We start from the raw sequence: 24,873 nt of genomic DNA, 5'->3' as shown, positions 1-24,873 counted from the left end.
GATTTAGCTCCCTGTGACTACATTTAATATCGGCTCAAGTTTCAGGTCCGTAGCTGCTGAGTATCAATAAAGCTAACATATATGTTATTTGATCTTTAGGTTTTGTAATGTAAAATAATTAGTTTGTAAATTATATATTGGTATATAAAGTTGAATTCATATATTTACCGTTTATTAAAGATGGTTAGTATAAAATGTTACCAAAATAGTGAACAAGTACAAATACTTGCTGCAAGGAACAACAGCGGAGGCAAGATGGAGGAAGAATAGAAACTTTGAGCATAAAGATCTCGTGTTAGGGAGAGCAGCTAAAAACCTGGAACCACGGGGAGAGATCAATTGATGTGATAATAATGAGACCTTAAGATTTGTGATGTCCCATTTAAAAGACCATGCTGACCTTTTAAGAGGTTGGCCTTTTGGTCACTTCCTCCCATGTCTGCCGCTTGTTCTCCCCCAATGCTCTAATCAAGTCGCATGTAGACAAGTCATTCAAATGAAATTCCCCTTTCACTATGAATTTGGTCTTGTTTCTTATCTGGATCAAGTTGCTTGTTGTCAATCCTCTCATCGCATGTTTAAATGACCAATGGCTTTAACTCCAAGAAAGTCTGTGTCCCTTTTGGAGTTAGCATGCTGAAGACTAAGCATCGAATTAGAGGTACAGTGCCTTATGATACAGAAATACACTGATTAGGCCACTAAGAGTAGCCCCTGCTTAACGCTGCAGAATATCGCGGGGTTCATTTGTCAGCTGATTAGTCTGTCACACTAAATTGTTTTGTTCAATACCAAAGATTCTTTGTTGGTTTCTCATTCTGTGATGTTTAAATATCACAAGACAACTGCCTTGTGTTTGGTTAAAGTTTTGTATGGTGTAGTTACTCTGTGAAACAATTAAATAATGTGAAATGACGTGCGTTTCTGAACAGGATGCTCTGAGTCGACTGAGGATGTGCGTTAGTGTAACCTCGGTGTTGCTTTGCAGCAGGCGGCTGACCTCTATGTGTTGCTACAGTGTGGCAGCGCAGGTCTCAGCTTGCCTCACCTGCTGCCTGATGAGGTCTCACGCATGAACACACCAGTTCATTAATTCATCACCTGCAGTGTCACTTGTCCCAAGACACACAACATACTGACTCCTCTTCTGGAAAAAAAAAACATCTTTATGTTGTAGCCTCTTGTGGCAATATTGGAGGGGTCTCGATTTTGACTTTAGGTGTTTGAAGTCGTGATTTGCCAGCTTCAGCGCAGTAAGTTAAAACATACTGCAATATTTTTCACCTGCAAATTTTTTTCTTTTCTTATTGGTATGTCTTATCATCAGACAAATAGTCAACATCCCGTGAGAGCAGCTGTAAGAAGATCCCAACTTCCCTGTTGCTCATTTCCTAATGAACTACATTAGGTACGGCATGCTGACAATGCATCAAGTCTTATTTTGCTAATTTTCTTCATGAATATTTCAACTTAGCTCATGCAAAAATATGCTTTAGTAAATGCAGATCTCAATACGGTTAAAACATATTCTCAGGTTCTTAAGTATAAATCGATAAATAATGAGACTTAATGTCAGATCATTGCAGAACAGGTTTAATTTTCCGTCCACCAAAAATACACATCAACATGAAATTCATTAATGTTGACCCAAACTATTAAAAAAATATCTAAGAGCAAAAATGGATTTATTGAACCCAGTTAATCTATACAAAACATGCACACAACATACACTTTATGATAAAAACCAGTAAATATTAAATAAAAACTGCAAAAATTTGAAACATTTACAAATAAAAAAACACAAGACTGATTTCAAGAATACTTTTTTGATGCGGAAGCTGGTGATAAGGGAGGAGTTTGTAGCGCACACTTCACTCAGGAGCCACACATCAGGCATTCGTCTTTGTTTGCTAAGGAACAGACCATGGCTGCAGTGTTTTGCTCTTTGGTGTCCTCCTCCACGCTCTTGGCTGACTGGGCCCCCTTTAGTTTCTCCTTGTTCAGGGTGAACTGAATGGGGTTGGCAGCAGGCTTCGTTCTCAGGTAGTACATGCCAGTTTTCAGGCCCTGCGTAGGAAACAAACAGGCTTTCAGGGTGATGTTTCTTGCTACAATGGCACATTTGTCTCTTGATACCTCAAGCACGCTCCCCCTAACTTACCAACTTCCAACCGTAGAAGTGCATGCTGGTCAGTTTGCCATAGTTTGGCTCAGCAATGTGGATGTTGAGGGACTGGCTCTGGTCGATGTAGGCACCGCGGTCTGCTGCCATCTTCAGGACTGTCTTCTGGGAGATTTCCCACACTGTTTTATACAGCTGCTTCAGATCATCAGGGATCTCTTCAATTTCCTGAGAAGAAGTCAGAGATGTTTAAAAATATTTGCTCACCAAAACAAAAGTCAGTTTAAAGTACAGGACAATTTAGAGCAGTAACACTATAATTTAATCAGACAAGATTTAAAGTGTGACCCCTTTACCTGGATGGACCCGTTCTGAGCAATTATCTGGTTCTTCATTTCCTCGCTCCACAGTCCTCGTTCTGTGAGGTCCTTCAGCAGGTGAGGATTCACTATCTATCGGACAGGTGGGGGAAAAAAACAAAAAAACATGGTAGCCTCTCCCTCCACGGACGCATGATTTTAGACACACAAGACAACAAATGCATTCAGTGCTGACCTGAAACTCTCCCGAGAGCACCCTGCGGGTGTAGATGTTGCTGGTGTATGCCTCAATGGACTCATTGTTGCCCAGGATCTGGGCAGTGGATGCTGTGGGCATGGGGGCCAGAAGCAGACTGTTCCTCACACCATGCCTGAGGACACAAAGGGGCCAGGGATGAACTACAGTCTCTACATTCAGTAAATGTGAGATGTAAAGATCAAGAGGACTTACTTGGCAATTTTCTCCTTCAGGGCTTTCCAGTCCAACAAATCTGTCGGGGTTTTATCCCACATGTCAAACTGAAGGATCTAGAAAACCAAATGTCTCGGTTAGGATTTTTTTTTTCCCAAACTGATGAAATGTATCACAGGATGTGTAAAATACTCACCCCCTTGCTGACAGGAGAACCAGCGTAGGTTTCGTAAGTGCCCAAGTCTGCTGCCAGCTCGCAGCTGGCCTCCAGGGCAGCGTAGTAGATGGTCTCAAAGATCTGAGTGTTGAGTAGCTGGGCCTCTGGGCTTTCAAAGGGATAGCGCATGAGGATAAAGGCGTCAGCCAGACCCTGCACACCGATTCCAATCGGCCTGTGACGCTTGTTGGACCTTTCAGCCTGTAAGGACGGAATGGAGGAGGTAGTTGTTAACAGAGAGCTCATAGGACCGTTCGCATGGCTGATAGAGAACACCAGACCAGAAGTGATACCTCAGGCACTGGGTAGTAGTTGATGTCAATAATCTTGTTCAGGTTCTTGACGATGACTTTGGTAACGGATGAAAGCTTTTTGAAGTCAAAGGTCTTCTCTGGTGTGACGTACATGTTGAGGGCAATAGATGCCAAATTGCACACTGCAACCTGAGAAGAAAGAACAAACCAAACTGAAAACAAGCACTGACAGAATAATGGGAACCTTAACATTACAGAAACAAAAAGCTAAATCAACATGATGCCCCTCGTGCTCCTCACCTCGTCTTTGCTCGTGTATTCTACGATCTCTGTGCACAGATTGCTGGATTTGATGGTGCCCAGATTTTGCTGGTTGCTCTTCCTGTTGCAGGCGTCCTTGTAGAGCATGTATGGTGTCCCAGTTTCTGTCTGGGACTCGATGATGGCGTGCCACACCTGCTGAGCCTTCACCACACGCTTCACCCTGCCCTCCTTCTCATATCTGAGGACCAACAGGACAGACAGGTAAGCATGGACGAATGAGCAGTTTGTTACGAGCAGAGTTTGGTGTGATGATCTTACCGAGTGTAGAGCTCCTCGAACTCCTCTCCCCAGCATTCCTCTAACCCAGGGCACTGACTGGGACACATCAGAGACCAGTCCTGCAAGAACAGCACAGGACCAATGAGAATTATCTCTAATTCAAGATTTAGCTCAAAAGTATTGAAGGCAAAGCATGAAGTTGACTCTAGTCCACATGGGGTTTCCTCCAATATTCACCTGATTGCTTTCCACTCGTTTCATGAAGAGGTCTGGGATCCACATGGCAAAGAACAGATCTCTGGCCCTCTGCTCTTCTTTACCCGTGTTCTTTTTCAACTCCAGAAAGTCAAACACATCAAAATGCCACGGCTCCAGGTACACAGCGAAGGCTCCAGGTCTCTGAACAAGCAGAGAGACAGGCGATTAAACATTCAACAACAAGGTCAAGCACCATTTTTTTTTTTACAAACCTTTGATAATTAAAGCTGAATCTCATCCTTACCTTGTTGCCACCCTGGTCAACATAACGTGCTGTGTTGTTGTACACTCGAAGCATAGGAACCAGCCCATTGGAATTGCCGTTAGTCTGAAAAATATGGACCACTTTAAGTAATATTAAAAAAAAACATACACATGGTGTAAATCAAAGCTCCTCTGTATGTGCTTTACTCTCTGCAATGTGCTCACCCCGGCAATGTAGCTGCCTGTTGCTCTGATACAGCTCACTGCCAGTCCAATCCCTCCAGCTGATTTGGAGATGAGGGCACACTGCTTCAGGGTGTCGTAAATGCCATCAATGCTGTCGTCCTTCATGGCAAGAAGGAAACAACTGCAAAATCCAAACAAATTAGGTCAGGGAAAAAAAGGAGTTCAGAAGAAAGCTTCTCAGCTTTTTTTTTTTTTCCATTGGAGCGTACCCTTATTTTTATATTCGTTACCTGGACAGCTGCGGTCTGTTGGTGCCAGCGTTGAACAGCGTAGGGGAGGCGTGAGTGAACCACTTCTCTGACAGCAGGTTGTATGTCTCAATGGCTGCATCTATGTCTCCTTTATGAATCCCGACCGCCACTCTCATCAGCATGTGCTGGGGTCTCTCAGCAACTACAAATGAAAGACGTTAAACACCGAAGAATATCCTAATGGCAAATGAATAATGGCGAAAGAAGTCGTGGGGAAATTAACTCTCACCTTTGCCATTAATCTTCAGCAGATACGATCGCTCAAGAGTCTATTAGGACAAAAGGACAGACTAAATGTGGTACTCCGAGTGTGCTAAGAGATGTGGATTGTAAAATGAAATAAAAACTTACCTTAAAGCCAAAGAAGTTATAAGAGAAATCTCTGTCGTAAATGATGGCTGAGTTGAGGCGCTGCACAGAACAGAGGTTATGTGGTTAGAAAATGTTAAACATCATTGCAGTCACTTATAATTTGAAAACATGAACCAAACATATCATGAAATGTGACTGACAGCTTTGTTTTTGAGGACAATGTCGAACGTCTCCTTGCAGATCATAGGAGAGTGACGTTTATTTAACGGGTTGACGTAGTTGTAAAGGTCTTCCATCACGTCTATGCAAGAAAACAGGAAAGAAAGGCTTGTATTAGTACAGACTATCCAACTACCTTAACAATGTGAACTCAATCATACCAGGGTTTCCTGCAATCTTCATTGTCACCTTGCCTCAACGTCCACATCCACCAACATAATCAAATATAGAACAGTTTATTCAAATAATAAAAAATTAAAAAAATCAATTTGTTTCACACAGCAATTTCAGGAACAAGACGAGTTGTATCAAATACTGGGTTTCACCACAGGATACTATGATGGCTATAGAGCATCCGCAGTGATAATCATTTCAAATGCAGTCACATTTAAAGATCTATTTATTACATAAACAAAAATCACACAACTTACAATAAACTTGCAGTATATTTAATTTATGGCAATTTAACACTTGTGCTCACCACTGAATACTTTCTTGGTCTCTTTGTGCAGGTTGGACACAGCGATCCGTGCAGCCAGGATGGCATAGTCAGGATATTTGGTGGTGAGAGTGGCTGCAGTCTCTGCTGCCAGAGTGTCCAGCTCCACGGTGGTGACCCCACTGTACAGACCCTGGATTACTTTCATTGTAATCTGGGCCTGGAAGGAACAGAGATAAAGGGTTACACATGGTGGATTATCACCGAGTTGGGACTCTGCCAACATTGTCACTCAGTGATGCATGTTTGTATTTTCTTCTCTCTGTTTTTTGTTTGTTTTGTTTTTACTTACAGGATCAACAAAGTCCGAATTGAGTCCATAGCAAAGCTTCTGGATGCGAGATGTGATTTTATCAAAGGTAACTCCCTCCTGGCGTCCATCTGAAATCAATGTTATTAGTCCTCAAACTTATTTTGCCAATTTTTAAAGTAAATTCGCAGAATATGTGATAAATGCAGTCTTAAACACACCGTCAATATCAACGCTTTATCTGTTAATTGGATTCCCTCAGCTGATCAATTAACTGACATGAATGAACACCTGTCTCACCAGTTATTGTGTCAACTCGCCACTTCGCGCCAACATAACAAATATCTAAACATACTTCTTTTTCTTTTTTTAAACTCTCCTCTACATATTTCTTATACAAAGAAGCTTTTCAACTCGTCTACTTCGCAAAATACCGGAAATAAATAAATAAACGTCAAACGCTCGAGAACAAAAGCACGACTTTCTTTCTCGGCTAAATGCCTTCGATTTAAAAAATAATCTTATACTCAACGTTGAATTTGACTCCAAATAAAGACAACACAAAGAAACGTGCACTGTCAGCTTTTATTCTCTCATAGCTGCAGTCTTTGTTTAGTTCCTCGACGGAAACACATCACACAAAGAAACATTTTAAAATGACTGAAACAGAACTGAAAAACTAAACTAAAAATGTTTTATTTCTTAGTAGTACCAACATTCATCACAACTAAGACACATTTGAATGTACATTTCCTGGACTGCACATCCACCAAACTTTGCAGTTGCCGGCAGTGAGGTTTTAGACAGCAATGATGATAAACTTGGCCACATTACCTCGTTTAATGACATGCATGCTGGCAATAATGAAGTCGCTTATTTCCCTCGGTTTTTATCTTCTCAGCTGGATCGTGAAAAAGAACTAAATAAACTGCAGAACAGTGCAGTTATTGCAGGTTATTTACACTGTCAGGACAATCAGCCACCACAATTGAATCTCAAACCGAGAGCGCCAACAAGCCGCAAGCCAGTTGCACTGCTTCGTGTCAGCGGCTCAGCCAATCAGAGAAGACCGAAACAGACTTTTGAGCCAATCACAATCATCACAAAGGGCTTCTGCGTCTTCCGCTGTTCTTTTCCGGACGATATCTTGGCGGGATGTAACCAAACAACAACAGGGTTTCGTAACATATGTAATTATAATTTCATCAGCAGGACTGCTTTACCTGTGCTTTTTGGTGATATATACAAATGATAATAACGCTCCAAAAAAAAAACACACGTGAACGTCGTTAAAGTTATAAACAGGTCGTGACTCACGGGATTTTATACATTTCCTTCCTCAGGATAATACACAAATACATTTTAGAAAGAAATAAAAACTGTACATGAAGATGTCGACATATAAGTATGTAATATTCCACGAAGCCAAGCATGAACTAAGACGTCATCCATAATTGTAATCACTAGTTTTAGTATTTATTTGTAAAAAGAAAGAAAAGAAGTTTCATATTTAATAAAAGAAATTAAAAGATAAAATGTGTAAGTATAAAAACAGTAATAATTAAAACGTTACTATAATAGCTCAATATCACAATCAAGATTTCACTTAACCACAAAGTAGATGCAGTAAATGTAAATAGATTTTTCCAGATGTACAAAAAACAACAACACAGTCTTGGGGGGAAACAGACACACAAACTGTGACTTTCCCTCAGATTCCTTAATCGACAAAACACTCGTCAAAGTTTGACCTACTTTTTTTTTTCCGAGCTTTATTTTGAAGGATAAAAAAAAAAAAAAAAAAAGCCCCACCTGACCGGAAGTAGCCCTGTTAGATTTGTCGCTAATGCTAATGGCCCCGGAACAGTAAAGCAGCACTCCGAAGATGGCCGGGGTGTTTGAGGTGGAGGTTGACGGTGTAGAGCACGACCACGGACTGGAGCATCACGATGAGCCGAACCAGGTGAGAGCAGCGGGCCGGACCGAGGCAGCGGGACGTCTGGAAGTGACGCGGGTGAATTTAAACTGCGAGGCTAGCCGCTAATTTAGCTGCTATTCACGGGTTTTTAGCCCGCACGGCAGCAGCGAGCTAGCTGGTTAAGTTAGCTCTCTTGTTACCAAGCAGGTGTCTGAATGAAGTTGAACGTGACTGAGCTTCATCTGAGCTTCATCTGAGCTTCATCTGAGCTTCATCTGAGCTTCGTCCGTCTCAGCAACAGCGAGCGAAAACGCCCCGCGAGTCTTTTAGCTCGCTAAGCTAACTAGCATTAAGTGTTTTCATTTGACTTCAGGATCTGAACTGTTGTGGGGTTGTTGTTGTTTTTTGTTTTGTTTTTCAAATAATTTGACATATATTACAGATTTTTCTACTCCGGTATGTTCGTTGCCACGTTGAAATATATCAGATAACTTGATTTATTGTCTCCACAAATAAAGCTGATGTGGCTTATCGGGTTAAAGGTCGCGTCAGCGGAAGGAAACGCACCACTTCCGGTGGGATTTCAACCTTAAAGTCAAAACTAAACCCAGTTAGATGTCAATCTGATGAGGTTTTTTTTTTAGAGGTTAAAATGAACCAAGTTAGATCCAAGTTTGATCCTTACATTCATGACTGGTGGTAATTCTCTAAGTGGGGGACTTGCCCATCTCTGGGAGTGAAGTGTGAAATACAATAGGTACTCCAAATGTACTGTAGTGACGTCATAATGAATAAATCAGACTGCATTTCACACACAGGTCAGCGGTGATCAAGAATTAATTGCTTGCTGGCGAGTTTTGACTAGTTTTCTCTGAAACATAAGTTCAAATGAAACATTGTGAACCATTACCAGACGTAACTCATTTGGCTTTTTTTTTTTTTTATGAAGCTTCAAAGCCAAAAGAATAATGGCATCCGCTTCTGATTTCAATTAAGGCAAACGAGCTAAACAAGCCCGACCACATGGGAGGAACTGTAACTGCTAAGCACCCTAGGTGCATTTGTAATAGCCTCAGTCTTGTTAAGTATAGGTATTTGGGCGCTGCATTGTTTTCCACCCACCTGTTACACACGCTCATCATCTTGCTGCTCAAGCAAAGTTGAATGTTTTAATTCAAGTGTTTTTCTTAGCTGCTCTGTAATTGGTATTCAGTGTAAGATCTGGGAGTTTGAAGCCAACTGTGTAAAAGGTGATGCTCATTGCTGCAGTTTGGTGAAATCATTTTGTTTTTGGAATTTAGCCGTGGCAGACTTGTTTTATAACAGTTTAACAACTCCAACATAACTCTTGCTTTACTACAGATTATCACAGAGTCAAGGTCAAAAAAAAATAATTTTTAGTTTAGTTTCTGTGTTCAAATGAGGTTTATACAGTGCAATTTGCTAAGCCACACTTCAGCCGTATCCTCTCTTTATATTTTAAAGTGTGTAGTACTATTTTGTTTGGCTGTTTATTTGGTAAAGTGTCGAGAATAATGATCATTACTTTGTCTTTTTCCTTCTTTAGTTCGACGTGTCCAAGCTTTCACCAGAAGAGAAATGGAGGTTAGTATAAATGTTTGCAGATTAATTTTCTGTCGATCAACTAATCAATTTATCGTCTTTATTCATTTAATCTTTTCACCTTTTGTATCCATTAACACACGCTCTTTGTGCTTCTTACAAAATAAAATGAATCTGGAAGCACGGTCTCATTTTACTTTTCCTGACGTGTTTGGTATAATCACAGTCTAACCAGATTTGCCAGTTATATCTTTGAAGTTCACGTAATTTCAATAGTTACTAGTCTTGCATTAGGAGACCTGAGTGTGCAGAGTCGTCTAATGCAGCTTTAGGGATGCACCTATCCTGCTTTGGCATAAATCAACAAACCATGTGTCTCTTAGCTGAGCGTGTACTTCTTTTTCCACAGGGTGGAGCATGCAAGAATGCATGCCAAACACAAAGGGCACGAGGCCATGCACGCGGAGATGGTGCTGATCCTCATCGTCACCCTGGTCGTCGCCCAGCTAGTCCTCGTGCAGTGGAAGCAGAGACATCCAAAGTCATACAACGTAAGGCCCAAAATACATGAGCAACATGTTTGATGCTCCGTGTAAGAAGTATGGAAATACAACATGCATCCTTCAAATTAAAAGTTGTGTGTTTTGGGTATGGAAATAATTCAGTTGGTGACTAGTGTGTTTTCAGTGATGGGGAAGGAATGAGAGAAAACTGGCACGGTACAAGCAGCTGTAGTTTGCATTTTCTTTTTTTCTTTTTTTATACGTGGCAGCTCATGGCTGCAGCCATATGTTGCACATGTTGATGTGTTCGTGTTGACTGATGGTGGTAACTTTTTTTTAATTTTTTTTTTTATTCCTGCTGAACAGGCATCTTCTAACGTTTACGCTCTGCTGTCTTGTAGCTGGTGACTCTGTTCCAGATGTGGGTAGTTCCTCTCTACTTTACTACCAAACTGCACTGGTGGAGGTTCCTGACCACGTGGTTTATCTTCTCTGTCATCACAGCGTACATCTCCTACCGTGCCACTCGCAAGCCGCTGGCCTGCACCACACCGAGGTAACACCATCACACTTAAACATATCCTGCACGAGGGATCTGCCTTTCCATTAAAGTGAGGCGAGTTGTCCGTAACGTACAATATCCTGATATATTACATTGCTTTTCTTTGGTTTCTGTAGGTTGGTGTACAAATGGTTTCTGCTACTGTACAAGATCAGCTATGCCACCGGAATAGTTGGCTACAGTGTCGTCATGTTTACACTTTTTGGTATTAACCTAATATTCAGGTATGTATTGTCAGAGTTTAATGAAACTTTTTTTTTTTTTCCTCAATTCAGCTGAAAATGTCATTAACTGTTAAAAAGAAAACCAATCCCTTCAAACTCTGGATGGCTGCTAACAAGAATAGTCAGGCTTAAAATGTTATTTTTCCTTTCAAGGCATAGATTGTTCTGTTGACTGTAGGGTCTCCATCTTATGTCTAGCACTTGATTTCCACTAGAGGGTGCTGTGTTTCTTTTCTCTTTTTTTTTGCCTGGACTGAAGGGGCCGGCCTTCTCTCAGTCAGTGAGTTAGTTAGAGCACTGGTCGGCCGAGTGGACTGAGGTTTCATATTTAAAGCCCTTGCTTCAAACTCAAAGTTTCATACACAGTCCAACCAGGTACTAAATTTCAACCGATTGTTTTTGCTCACTTTCTGATCACAACCCCTTCAACATCCATAAACAACACGTCCGCCACATGTTTTCCTTGCTATCTTTCTTAAAAATGTTCCATCTCTGTGTTTGGTTGGTTGTTTCCTAATTTATGCACTGAGGCGCCAAATAACGAATAACACATGCCCCAGGTGTATGTGTCTAAAGGTAAACTCTGTTCACGTTACAAATGCAATTAAAACCATCATGTGATGTGTTTAAAAATACATTTCCACTGTAAGACATCATTTGCAAATGACAAACGTCTCCCTTTGTCTCTTTGACTTGTCGGAGAGAAAAGAGAGACAGCTTTTATGCTTTTCATCCTGCACAGTCTGCTGAAGCATCTGATAGTTGCTCCTTTTAGCTCAATTTAAAAGAAACGTACACTTCACAAGTCATCTGGTAATGGATTCTGCTAATTGCACTGATCTAGATTTTGTGAAATCTTGTGCTTTGCTATACTGTGTGCATTTGTCATTTTTAAGCTGTATTTTATTCAGCATGTGTTTACAAAAGAGGGCTCCCTGTTAAAGTGTAGATGAAAACAAATGTTTGACAGATTTGTCAAATATCTTTGTCAGACATATCCCAATTCAGATGAACTCTGGAGTAAGATTAATGTCTACAATCTTAATGAGAAAACAAGTCCACTTGCAAAATCATCTGAGTGAGCAGGGGCCTGGTTATTTTTGATCGCGTAGTTACTGATCAGTCTATTTATGATTGTAGCACATTAGTTTATTAAGGCTGCACCTTCTAAACCTTCCCAGACATCATTTGCATGGGACATTTGCAAACATTTTCAGTGTTGTAACTTCCAAACTAAGACTTCCGATCAGTTGATGCAGCGTGCTGAGGGATTTTCTGTTCTAAAGAACTGATGCATAGCTTATGTTTTCTTTTTAAAAAGACTAACAGGAACCTGTAAGACTGCTGACCCGTGTTCTTCCTGAATTAAGTTGACTAAACATGTTGTACTTCCTACCTTGAAATGCCAAATAACTTGGATACTTCCTTGCATTTGAGACAGATGTATTTTTAGACTTTTTAGATTTGAGTTCCTGTAGGTGCCGTTCATCATAAAAGAATAGGTCTGTAACTTTTGTAGGTGTGGTCAAATCTTGGTAAAAAAAAAAAAAGAAGAAAAGTATATTGGGCATTTACACCCTAGTGTTACAAGCATATTCTTGTTGGTTTTCTACAATATGTTGCTATTTATTCACTGAAAACCTAAAACAAACATATCTGTACTATGGCCTAAACAAAAGGTGATGCTGATCACGGCTCCGGCAGTATTAGTCGAAGCCATGGAATCCCATACAGTGTCTTCTCTGTCCAGGATAAAGCCGGAGGATGCAATGGACTTTGGTGTGTCCCTGCTGTTTTATGGGCTGTACTACGGGGTCCTAGGAAGGGACTTTGCAGAGATGTGTGCTGACTTCATGGCTTCAACTGTTGGGGTGAGTTCAAGTTCACAAACTGCACATACTGATTTCATATTTCTGTTCACTTGTTAGAAGGAAAGGCTGTAAACTAAAATGTAACTTTGTTTAATTTTTTTAATTTCAGTATTACAGTGCATCCGGCATGCCAACCAAGCACCTCTCTGACAACATCTGTGCTGTGTGCGGTCAGCCCATCCTTGTAGACGTCAGTGAGGAAGGGATTATTGAGAACACGTACAGATTATCCTGCAACCACGTGTATCCTTCCTGTTACACATGTATATACGTATTTATATGCTACCGTGTCTGAGGGAGAAGTTGCATGGCGGTGTATTTTTGTTTCTGTAAAAAGTCTCGTCATGGGTTTGTATTGTACTCACTTAGCAACCCAAAGAGGAAATGGAAGAATTAACTTGACCTTTAGGCCACACTGTTGATGTCTGAGTTTACATTACTTCCCCCATGATGATTGTGTTCTGCTGCGTGAATGATGTAAATAACACGCAACCTTATTTTGTGTCACTGGGATGTTTTATCACTTCATGTGATGATTTCAAGTCAAAAGATTCAGAATTGTACCACCTTACAGTAACTGCATCACTTCCAAAGGTGAACGGAAGTTTGCTCTTATGCACAATTAAAAACTCAGTTTAGATTTATTTTTATTAAAAACATAGTCCCCGTGGTAGGAACTCGGCACGTATACTCGGTGCACCTTTTACTACTGATGTTCAAATCAGCCCGCCGGTGTCTCAAATATGCGCACAAAGTGTCTTTGTGTTTAGGCACCAAAAACCGTATGGTTAGGTTTAGGAAACGATCATGGTTTGGATGAATGTATGTCATTTTATATAAATAATGTTGTGCAAGTCACATAAGTTAAATACATTACATTAGAAAAGTAACTTACTGAGGTTACTTAAAAGAAATCCATGTTGACTTTTGCTTTCTCATGGACTTGAACACCGGTCTTGCGGGTGAGAGTCCTGTGTGTGTTTCATCCATCCATCCCCAAATTCCTTCTTACTTTGGCACTCTTTTCACATTACCTCCTCCTTCGACCCGGGCGGTGCCGATGGCGATACCAAAGGGCCCGCTGTTTGTGTCTCTGAGTCCAAAGGCTTCAAACAAAACGTCAGTATTTGATGCCCTTTGAAGGTGAACGGGCCGGATGCCAGTATTTCACATAATTCTGTCGAGATCTTCAGCCATTCTTCGGGGTCGGTTTTGTTTAACTCCTCTCAGCTGGAGGGGGTGTGCATCTCTACCTTTCTCTCTAAAAAATTGAGTTCAGTTCAGGCGACATGCTCGGCCCGGTCATAGTTTTCACTTTTTCTTTCTTTAAAATCTCTTGCTTGATTTTTGTCAGTGTGCTTTAGCTCATTGCGGTGCTGGAATCTTTCTTATCTGCCAAGCTCAGCCAGTATTTAGGCACATCCACAGGCATTCATGGTCTCGTCTAAAAATGTTCTCTCCCCAACACCTTTTGCACTCATGCAGCCCCATGTCATCACACTGCCACCTCCATGCTTCACTGTAGGAATAATGCATTCACAGTGGTAGTCCCGGCCCGGTTCATACCAAACATACTGGACCCCATCTGAGCTCAACACATTTATTTTGGTCTCATCTGAATGAAGAGTGCGCTCCTGAAGTTCGTCAAGGCTTCTTTTCATATTCTTTAGCAAAGTTTGTTCTTGGTGTTTTGTGCCAAAGCAAGGTTGTTGTTTTTTACTTGGACATTGTCCATAGGCGATGATGTTATGCAACGTCCTTCACTGTGTCTGAGCTGTCACAGAAACACAAGTTTTCCATTGATAACCCACGTGCCACATCGGAAGAACGGTCCTTTCTTTTTTTCAGTGGTATATTGTTCACGTCGTGAACTGTCTGTCTGTGGCATCATTTCGGGAGGATGGCCACTGCGGCTCTGATTAGTGCCACTGCGGTTCATTCTGTACTTTCTGATTACTGCTGCAACTGTGTTTCCACAGTTTTTTTTTTTTTTTTTTTTTTTGTTGGCTGTATCATTTTCCATGTTTTTGAATTGGGATTTTGGCATCAGCCCCAAAATTCTAAACTAGGTTGGGTTTTATTAATAATATTTGGATTAATGGTTTGTCGGGATTTAAACCAGTTAATGGAAAGTAGTCAATTTCTCGTCAAAGATATCAATATGAATGTTTAATAGAACATGCATACTCTGTGAATAGAAATGTCCTGTTGCCTTTGGTTAATTAGACTGTCTAATTAGACTGGTTGATACATAATGTAGACAAACATATTCAGCTGCATTTCCAAGTATTTAGTATTTGAGCCTGTACACATTTGAGCTGGTGCTCCAGCGAGCCTTAACTCCACGTCCAGGTTCCATGAGTTCTGCATAAGAGGATGGTGTATCGTCGGAAAGAAGCAGATGTGCCCGTACTGTAAAGAGAAGGTGGATCTGAAGAGGATGTTCAGCAACCCGTATCCTTTTCATTCTGTCATTCTCAATTATGTTTTATAAGCTTTACATGTTTGTTTTTTTTCTGCTGTGCTGCATTTAGTTTATTTTCTCCTGAATATCCTAAAGATATCTAAGTTGATTGATTGTATTGTCAGAGATTATATAATAATATAATGCACATTGTTCATGTATGGAAGGTAGACAAACTCAAAAAACCTTTGGCTCCAATAGACTGCTTATAAACACTGACAACTTATGGCATGAAATACAAAGCCAATAGTTTTTTTTTCCTCAAGTCATTTTGGTGACATTAGCTGCATTCACTCCTTCTGACCAGTGTTCTGGGGGTCATTCTGAAAATAATGGCATAATTAATTAGATATTAGGCATGTCGGGGGGGGGGGGGGGGGGTGTCTGGATTGATTGAAATGCCTGGGGTTCAGCCAGGTGTCCGTTATAGGTGCGTGGACATAGTGTCCTCCAGGTTTTCAGTCGGATTCACCCCTTGCTCCTCCCCAGCTTGCCCAAAAATGGTCACTTTTGGCTGCAAAAAGATAGCGGAGCCCAAAATTTCAGACCGGAGGCTGTAACACAGCCATTCACACCAGTGGGTGACATCACAGTGGGTTGCCGCAAGTATGCGGATCTTTATTGGATGTGAAACTTGTGAGAAATGCAAAAGGCCCTCTCTTGAGTCAGTGTTTGGTTTGTCCATTCTTGGCTACTCTAGAAACAAGCTGCTGCAACATTGTGCGCTCGATGGAAGATGACTAGCTCTGTGTGGATATGAAGGGCTAACAAAAACACAAGTGTTTTTAGTTTTAGGTAATTGTACACTAATGGAAACATAATTATGGATATTATATTCTCTTTTCCCCCAATGGATCCTCCTAAATCCTACACAGTGAGTGGTTCAAGTATTGTTGTTTTTTTTGTTTTTTTTTTAATTTCCTTAACCCTTTTTTTTTTTTTTAGCTGGGAAAGGCCACACGTCATGTATGGACAACTTTTAGACTGGCTCCGGTACTTGGTGGCCTGGCAGCCCGTCATTATTGGATTTGTGCAAGGTATCAACTACGTTCTCGGTCTGGAGTGACCCGCGACTGGCAGCAATGGACATACGTGCCACATGGAGAAGATATGCACTGGCTCAAAAGACTGAGGGCCTAACGTTGAACTAAAACACCAATAAAAAAAAAAATTAAAAAGTGTCTATACTTTTTGTATATATTCATAGGCACATATCTGTATTTACGGTTTATTTGACTTTTATTAGTCTGGATTTGGATGTCTGTGTCAGTTTCCCAGGATTTGCGTCGCACAGCGTAACACCTTCATGGTTGGTTCTCGCATCTCATGGCCTCGTAAATCATTTCTCCAAATCATTAGAGGTGCTTTTTACTAATTTATGTCTTAAGTGTTTGTCCAATCTTAGTTAAAGGATCATGCTGGAGTTTGTCATCCTCATGTCTGATGATTATCACACGAGTAATAAATACTGAATGGAAACCAGCATAAATCATTACTTCATGTGCCTCCTGATTACATGACCCCTGTAGCAACAGACGTCATGTAATGTATTCGCTCACATTGCTGTTCATCATCGGTGTTTTGAACTCGAGTGACACGGGTTTCGTAAGGGCTGACAAGTCATGCGCCATGTGAGCAGAGGCCTCGTCGTCATGGGAAAAAAAAAAAAATGCCAATCATAGTTAAATGAAGAATTCCTCGCACATGAAGGTGGAACTTTTAGTGTTACTGGATTTCAGAATGTCCTCATGGAAGCCATCATCCTTACTCGGTGGATAACCAGTCATTTGATTTGACCTTTACCCTTTGGACAGTATCTCGGTATCTGTAAGAACTACTTACAAAATGTAAGCGCTTGCGTTGTATCGGTGGCAGCAGAAGTCTTAAACATTGATATCATAAAGCTTATTTGCATGACTAGATGGTGTTAGAGGTAAGTGAAGACAGTTTTTTTTTTTTGTAATTTGGGTGAACTGTTGTGAAATTGTAGTGTCCCAGTAATCACAATTAGTAAGTGGACTTAAACAATTGGCTGTTCAAGTTAAAGTTGATCTGAAGAGGAAAACAAAAATATCCCAGAATGATCCTTTAACTCTGTGGGAGTGCAGACGGTGCCAGTCTTATTTCCATGTGATCTTTTCAACTCAAGTCTTCAGTCTCTTGTACTGTCTGTGGGATTTCCAGGCCAGTAGTTTGCTGGTGGTCTTCTGCAGCTACTGGTCACAGTAAATGCATTGAAATCCCAATTTTGAGGGACAGTTTCTAACCCCTGGACCTCTTCACCAGCTCAAACAGCAAAGAGACTGTGTACAACAAGGTTAACATGATCATTTTTGTTTTCTTGTCAATGTTTTGATCAGTTAATAAATGTCACATGGTTTAGATCACGTGTGGGTGTTTGATCAATGCTTCCCTGAGGTTAGATTAAAAGCGATCGGGTTATATTTAGGTGGAATAAGTAGGTTGGGAGCTGTGAATTAGTCAGAATTTCTGGTTTATATAACCAAAAAATAATCAACATACAAAGAATAAGAGTGAGCTGTTTATGAGGAATTCCCCACGAATAGAGTGGGCGAAGGGGAAGTAAATGGTGTTTGTGTACGTATATTAATTCCAAACGGCGTCCAGCAGCATGAGTTTCTCTGGAGGAGTCAATATGAAACTGTCATCTGTTGTCAAAGGTAATCACACATTATGATACCAACTCAGTCATTTTCAATGTATTGTGCTGCTTGGTTGTGACCATGTTCTGTCTCTGCAACAGTGTTCGGATCTCTGTGTCTGTTGTCCACCGATGGATTTCCAGGTACAGTTCAAGTTTCTTTTGTAGACAAAGGTTCATTTTTAGGCATTTAGACTTTTGTGCTAACCTGCATTTGTTCTTCAGTTTCTGAGGATGAGTCTCCAGAGATCATCGGGCCAGATTGTGTCCTGATAAAAGTTCGCCGAGGTAACCTTTATATCGCAGTTATCAGTGTTGTCTGATATATACATCTTCTCTGAAGAATTTTTTTTATTTTTTTTATTATGGACTCATTTTAAAGGGTTTCTGTTGTTTTGCCTTTCAGGTAAGCAGCTAATTCTTCACTGTGATGCAATTCCAAACTGTGAGGATGACGAGGCTCTTATCTACTGGCTCGTCAATGGATCTTTCCCTGAAGACTTGCCCAGCTGTGACAGGATGGTGGAATCAAATGAGTGAGTAGTTCAGTGACACTAACTATCTGCACACGCGTGTCGGATTTCAGCTGGAGCATTTCTGCAGACTGTTTTCTGTAAATCTATGTGACTATAAAGACAAGTGTTCATTTCAGATCAACTTCAGCGGAGGGTTCAATTCTACAGAAGACTTTGCTGTTGAAGAACGTCACGTCGGAGGACTTCAAATCCACCTTCACGTGTGTTGTGACAAATGCTGCAGGCACGGCCCAAAAGCGCATCACATTAAAAGCAGCAAAGTGGAAGAAACACTGAATTGTAACTGCTGTAAAAAAAAAAAAAAAAGTGGGTTTATGTGTGCCATGTTTTGTTCTGCAATATAACTCATACTTGAAAAGAGTCGACCTTACATGTGAAATTTACTTTATGTTGTTGAGTGGGTGAGCTATACTAGAGAAGAGCTAGATTAGGAAATGTACAAAACACACAATAGCAGATTATTATGCTTTGATAAGAGTCCCTTCAGGGAGACCACACTCCCTCTGATCCTCTAGGAACACCTACAAGAACCCTCTGCTTGTATAACATTTTATATTGAACTGAATATACTTTTGTGATGACTGGGAAAGTACCGCTCCAAGGGACTTTCTATTGATCGAAGCATGTACAATAAATATTGCAACAGTAAACTGCTAAGATATTTTTCATGCTAAACAGTCCAGTGTTTGTTTGCTGACAACAAGGCATCTAAAATGTGTGTATTTTTGAACCATATGAAAATATACTCATCTCTGAGACAGACGAATTGATCAGTTCTCTGGCCAACTCCAGTGTGCAGTGCTGCTGAAACCCTGTGGTTGTTTCCCCTCGAGATTTAATGGTAATCGTACTTTGTAGTTGATATTTATTTCATGCTGGTCACGATACAAACATGTTGCAGGTTGAACCATCAGCCAGTTTTCCCTTAGCATAGTTTTATAAAGTAGTCGAAATGCAAGTGTCTTCTGAAGGTTAAACGGAGTAAATTAGTTAAATAAAAGTATATATAACATTTTGATACAAAACTAAAAGAAAAACTTGAGCTTTTGTTATGATGAGAGAGAGATCAACATTCGATGTAGATGTATTGAAATGGTGTAAACTACAGGAGTTACAATATAGAACTACAATAATTACTGCATTACGTACCAAAACAATCGCAAAAGCAGCCAACAAGCAATTCTAATCATTTTAAAGTGTAAAAAAGATTAGGTTTTATATGTTTTAAAATAGTCATCATCGTGATTAAAAATCTAAATGAAAAAAAAAAAAGTCATTTCAAACACGAGTGGGATTTCTGGCAAAAGAGCCATCAACTGAAAATACCCATCAACAATCCTTGACTGTTTATGAGTGATATTAAAACAGGAAAGAACACACACCTAAAATAAGGCGCCTTATCACAAACATAAAATGACACCATCCCCACTTTGTAAACAAATTCTGTTTCCACAATCTTTGGCACGTCAGTGGAACTACGGAGCTCTAAAAGTCATCACGTTTTGGCTCCTGAATGCACAAAAGCCCCAATAATGTTTCTGTTAGTTGAACAGAGATCTCGTCCCGATCTGACGTAGAGCAATGTGCCCGATGTAGACGTGTCTGTCCCGAGGGAAGAACCGGTTCTCCGGCAGCTCCTCCTGTTGCAATTCGGTTATTTTGTACTCAAATGTTTTTGATCACAAAAACCAGATGCTGAGTCTGAAGCTCACACACCCAGCTCCTCCAGGCAGCACTGCAAGTTTCTAGTTTTGTTAGGATTGTCTCTGATCCTCTTCCTAAGGAGAGCAGCAGCATCGTCGATTGTTGTTGTCTCCTTTAAAGGAGAGGTGTAGTAGGGTTGGAGAAGGTCCAGGTTGGTTTTAAGCACCATTCCAAACAGGAAACGCAGGACGATGTCCAGTTTGCCATCCGCACACAGGAGGCTCCTGTCCACGGCGCTCTTGAGCAGCCCCGTGGCCTTGTGACCCTTAAACATCCCTTTCAACTTGCCTTTCAGCTGCTGCTCAAAAACGTTCATCCCCTGGTTTGTAAAGGTGAGAAAGGCATAAAGAGCAGCCAGGTACTCCTGCATGGTCGGCTGGATGAAGCTCAAGACTCTCTCATGGAACAAGATGTGTGGCATTGTGTCATATTGTGTGCACAGGCCACTGTTTATCACGGCCTCTTGTTCATTGATTTCAACGTTTTGCCAGTCCAACTTGGTTATCTTGAACTGGCCCTGTTCGAGCATGGTGAAGGCCAACTTTCCAAGTTTCATGAGAAAGTCTCTTTCTTGGTCTAAGCTGTGAGACGGAGCTCTGTATATGCGACGCTGACGCACAAGTTCCAGCAGCAACTTTGTGTACATGTAGGTGATGCTGCGAGGCAGCGCTGCCTGTGTCCCTTGTTCTTTAAATATGTGCTGGCACTCATCGGCCACTAGTGAGCAAAACAAAGGCAGGTGGCACATAATCTGGAGGGTTCTGAAAGAGCTGACATACTCAATGACTCGTGCTGCCTGATCCGGGTCCTTAAACCTCTTTTTGAAGTACTCGTCCTTTTCACGTTCCTGGAAACCACGCACTTCTATCTCGTCGTAAGGCGTATCCCAAGGGATGCAGGTCTTTACTTGAGGTCGAGAAGTGACCAGGAATAGGCCGTAGTAGAACAGCCGCCCTCTCAGGAGGTTGACCACGATGGTGTTCAGGGTGGTCGTTTCGCTGAGGTCACGTAGAAGCTCCGTGTTTTCAAACTCAAGCTTCTCGTTGTACTCATCCAGACCGTCGAAGACAAATACTGTGTTGCAGTCTTCGCAACAATAACTGTCATCCTTTAATTTTTTGGTTGCTGGGTAGAGTGTTTGTATTATTTCCAAAAGAGAGACTTTTGAGCCCTGAAACTGTTTGAGTTCTCTAAACGGCAAAGGAAACAAGAAAGAAACATGTTCGGGTGAACGCTCTTCGATCCAGTCAAGGACCAACCTTCTGACCACCGTAGACTTCCCTGATCCTGCCACTCCGGTCATCAATATGATCTTCACGTTTGAGTGCTCCAGCCGTTCAGTGTTCAAAATATCCCTGGTAGAAAGCCGCTCCCCTGCTTTCTGGTTGGTGTCCAGCTTTTCTATTTTCATGACCTCGTGTTCAATATTCGGGCCATTGTCGGACGTTGATGTAATGTAGAGATTCGTAAAGACATCATCGGAGGACCTCTTCTCTCCCTCCGTGTCCAAATCCTCACATACTTCATATTTCTTCCTTAGAATCTCGCTTAAATCATGACGTACCTCATCTGAAAAAAGAAAAGCATTGGATATATATAAGAAATTCATGCCGATATATCATCCATGAAGACATCAAGGCATACTGAAGTGTACTTACTCCTGATGCACAAAGTCTGGAGGTCGTCGGCTATCTTTTTATGGTCCATCTCGACAAGAAGTTTTTTTGTGATCTGCAAAGATACTTGAAGGTTGTAACGCTCAATCAGCTGGTCTACAAAGTCCAGCAAGTTCAGCAAGTCCATGCCTTGGGAAGTCATGTTGAACGACTGCGGGTAACGCTTCCACAGGGTCCTCTTGAATGTCTTAAAATCTTCCTCTGGCAGCTTCTGGAGGGTTTTACAAATGGCCTAATTCCAAAAGAAGGATCAAATTCAGTGCTGCTATTTTCAACTCGTGTATTTAATTATCCGTATGCATGTCGTATTTCTTAAAATAGGCAAAAGGGGAACATAAACTGACCGTGAGAGTGAAGGCTAATGTCAGAGACGGATGACTAATCTCGTTTGGGTCGAGGATTAACTCGTGGTCAGGAGGCTCTGAGACGTCATCTTTGCTTGCAACGCTGGTGAAGCCACAGTGCACAGATTTCAATATATTTTGGAGCCAACGGGCATACAATTATACAGTGACACACACTGACATGTAGAAGTGCGACATCATGGGTGTATTTCTTACCTGCGAGTTCTCTTTTCACATTCGTCACTGTCAAAGGAGTAGCAGCTGGAGAATGAACCTGTTCTGTCCAGCTGGACCCTAAAACACAGAGACTAGGGGGCTTGAACGATATTTAGTGTAAATATAGGAGGACATCACAGTTTCCTTTGGATACAGTAAAAATATCGACTTAATGAGAACAACGATTCTGGGCTGATCTAAGCTTCTCTGAATGCTCTTGTCTTGTTTGTACCTTGTGTAGGATCCGTCTTCGTCTTCCATTTTGTCCGAGCCCTCCTCACTTGTCATTGACCCGTAGCTCTGAGCTGGAGACAAGGCCTGTTCCACATAATGCCTTTAAAAAAAAAAAAAAAAGAAGAAAGAAGGATGGCAGAATGACAGTTTGTTAATTGCTTCATGGCCACATAACAAGCAATCGCAGGCTTCCTGAATACATGCAAGATAAGCAGCCCGTTTTAAGCTCAGTGCGCTCTGTCAAGCAGCATGAAGGCCATCGAGTCGAGGCTATTCGAGCTGGGGGGCTAAACGCACTCATGGTGCCTGATGGAAACGCGAAGGCTAACTCTCCATTTTGTGTCTCCAGTTATCTTATTTCATCTTTTGCTTCTCTTGGCTTCGGTATGATTCTGCTGAGAATTCATACTTTGTTGTTTGCGCGTGAAAACAATCGATGCACACGATCTCGAGAGCACGGCGTAAGTGCATTTATGGGGTGTCCAAATCCACTTTTACCAGTTTAATTGGTGGATAATCTGATCGCGAAGTTTGAAGGAGTGGTAATTCCTCCCTTGCACTCTTATCGGTGTGTCATCTCCCCGTAAGAGACGGAGAGGACGCTTGGGGCTTTGAAGTGAAACATGTCTCCGTACCCGTGGTTGATGTCCATTGGACTTGGCCCCAGGTCGAGAGAGGGTCTTCTCTCAGGGATGTAGAAGAGTCCATCATCTTCATTCGTCACAATCTCTCCTCTTGCAGACACTGCGTCCCCAATGAAAGAGCCGCTTGACGCCGAGGCCATCATCTCGTCGTCAGCGGCGTCCATTATTTCACCGAGACGGTCAGTCAATGACTAACCTGACAAGCACAGAGAAGGATCACTCGTATGTTCTCAGGTTAACTTGTCTGAATCTGCAGAAACTGGAAAACAACTGTGATTAAGGAACTGTAGAGAAACGCAAATATTTGGGTTTCTACTTATTCTGCCTGTGTCTGCTCCGGATTATGATACTGCATTTAAATGTCTTCAGTAAGAAATTTGAAAATAATAAGAGACTACCTTTAAAAAAAAAAAAATATATATATATATATATATATATATATAGGCTACTACAGTACTTTGTGATTGTTTTGGCTTGTATATAAAACTAAACTGCTAAATTTCTATCTTTAAAAACTTCACATTATTTATACTGTACAGCAGATAAATGTAAGGGGTCGTCAGGTGATTACTGGGATAGGAAGTTCTGATCTACAAATCTGTTTTCAGTTTTGGACTTTTTCTGTAATCTTAGATCATTTGAACATTTTGCTGAAATGAAACCATGTTAGAAATTCAGTATTTGGTGGAGCTGTTAATAATTCAAGGACCTCTGAAATGTGACCCCCGACTACACACTGATGTCAGAAGAAAAACACGCTGGAAACTACTGCTGTAATCTTTAACAATGTGTTGTTATTGGGGTTGTTTTTTTTTTTAAACAAAAGCTTTTTATATTATAAATTGTGTCAAATCTTCATTTGAAAAGTAACTAAAGCTGACAGAATAAATGTAGAGAAGTAGAAAGCACAATATTTCCCTCTGAAAAGGAGCGGAAGGATAACGTAGCATCAAATGGAAATTCTCAAGTCAAATACAAGTGTCCAAAAGTTCTTTACTCGAGTAAATGTACTTGGATCACACCGACATTCGCCACATGTCATGAGTAAACACAGTCTGCGGGATGATGTGGTGATGTTAACTAACTAGCATAGCGAGCTTTGAATTTACGAAGTGAGCGTGGCGCGCGAGGAAGACTCAAACAGGAAGTAAGGCACGCGACTTTTACGCAGAACTGTAATAATACTTTCATAACAGTCAAAAAAAAATGCTAATCAAATGCACTGGTTATGACATTAATATATTATTACAATTTACTAACGTATGCCGTGTCTTACTTTTGCTTTTCCTCTGACCAGGAAGTTTTCTTCTTCTGCGTTGTTCGATCGCGTCAGACGCAAAACATCCCAAAGCCGAGGCTGCCACCTACAGGCTTGAAGTGTGAATGACATTGGCAGCTCAAACACGAGAGAGCTGTCGTAGGAGGAGGAGGAGAACAGAGGTGGAGGAGGAGAACAGAGGTGGAGGAGCTACTCAAAGTAAAAAGCAGAAAAAAAAATACGATCTATAAAATACAACATTTCTAATAAAACCCTTAAAATTGAAAGTTGCAAAAATGAAAGACTTTAAAAAAAAAGTATCAAAAGTAAAACACTTATGAAGAATTGATCCTGTCGTGATGTTATTATGCAGTCTCAATTTATGCT

General features: G+C 41.0%; 4 protein-coding genes across 4 annotated transcripts; 2 read left to right on the top strand and 2 right to left on the bottom strand.

Annotated features, from left to right (window-relative positions):
* Positions 1-1,577: 1,577 nt before the first annotated feature.
* On the bottom strand, positions 1,578-7,027 carry LOC138195952 (ribonucleoside-diphosphate reductase large subunit-like). Its single transcript, XM_069145606.1, has 19 exons — positions 6,942-7,027; positions 6,150-6,238; positions 5,840-6,017; positions 5,340-5,440; positions 5,179-5,238; positions 5,057-5,096; positions 4,807-4,969; positions 4,556-4,697; positions 4,371-4,454; positions 4,106-4,267; positions 3,908-3,987; positions 3,626-3,827; positions 3,365-3,514; positions 3,051-3,272; positions 2,894-2,970; positions 2,678-2,813; positions 2,479-2,574; positions 2,162-2,350; positions 1,578-2,067 (listed from the first exon to the last, which is right to left on the bottom strand). The coding sequence occupies exons 1-19, from the start codon at positions 6,958-6,960 to the stop codon at positions 1,876-1,878; spliced, it is 2,382 nt and encodes a 793-aa protein (XP_069001707.1). The 5' UTR covers positions 6,961-7,027; the 3' UTR covers positions 1,578-1,875.
* Positions 7,028-7,934: 907 nt separating this feature from the next.
* Positions 7,935-17,594, top strand: rnf121 (ring finger protein 121). The gene is made up of 9 exons (XM_069146663.1): positions 7,935-8,070; positions 9,593-9,630; positions 9,998-10,139; positions 10,493-10,647; positions 10,770-10,877; positions 12,628-12,748; positions 12,858-12,991; positions 15,101-15,202; positions 16,158-17,594. The coding sequence occupies exons 1-9, from the start codon at positions 7,993-7,995 to the stop codon at positions 16,276-16,278; spliced, it is 999 nt and encodes a 332-aa protein (XP_069002764.1). The 5' UTR covers positions 7,935-7,992; the 3' UTR covers positions 16,279-17,594.
* Positions 17,595-17,695: 101 nt separating this feature from the next.
* Positions 17,696-19,120, top strand: LOC138196539 (interleukin-1 receptor accessory protein-like). The gene is made up of 5 exons (XM_069146664.1): positions 17,696-17,893; positions 17,977-18,018; positions 18,100-18,162; positions 18,281-18,410; positions 18,527-19,120. The coding sequence occupies exons 1-5, from the start codon at positions 17,845-17,847 to the stop codon at positions 18,684-18,686; spliced, it is 444 nt and encodes a 147-aa protein (XP_069002765.1). The 5' UTR covers positions 17,696-17,844; the 3' UTR covers positions 18,687-19,120.
* Positions 19,121-19,206: 86 nt separating this feature from the next.
* Positions 19,207-24,563, bottom strand: nlrc3l1 (NLR family, CARD domain containing 3-like 1). The gene is made up of 7 exons (XM_069146662.1): positions 24,505-24,563; positions 23,220-23,424; positions 22,583-22,684; positions 22,351-22,428; positions 22,135-22,237; positions 21,773-22,022; positions 19,207-21,683 (listed from the first exon to the last, which is right to left on the bottom strand). Exons 2-7 carry the CDS (start codon positions 23,390-23,392, stop codon positions 20,119-20,121), a joined length of 2,271 nt encoding a protein of 756 aa, XP_069002763.1. The 5' UTR covers positions 23,393-23,424; positions 24,505-24,563; the 3' UTR covers positions 19,207-20,118.
* Between the last annotated feature and the right edge of the window lie 310 nt (positions 24,564-24,873).

Source organism: Embiotoca jacksoni, unplaced genomic scaffold, assembly GCF_022577435.1.
Source record: "Embiotoca jacksoni isolate LCO1_2020_lvr unplaced genomic scaffold, fEmbJac1.0.p SCAF_13, whole genome shotgun sequence".
NCBI classification, from domain to species: Eukaryota; Metazoa; Chordata; class Actinopteri; family Embiotocidae; genus Embiotoca; species Embiotoca jacksoni.
The sequence above is the reverse complement of the archived record's forward strand: the minus strand, read 5'-3'. Positions and strand labels throughout refer to the sequence as shown.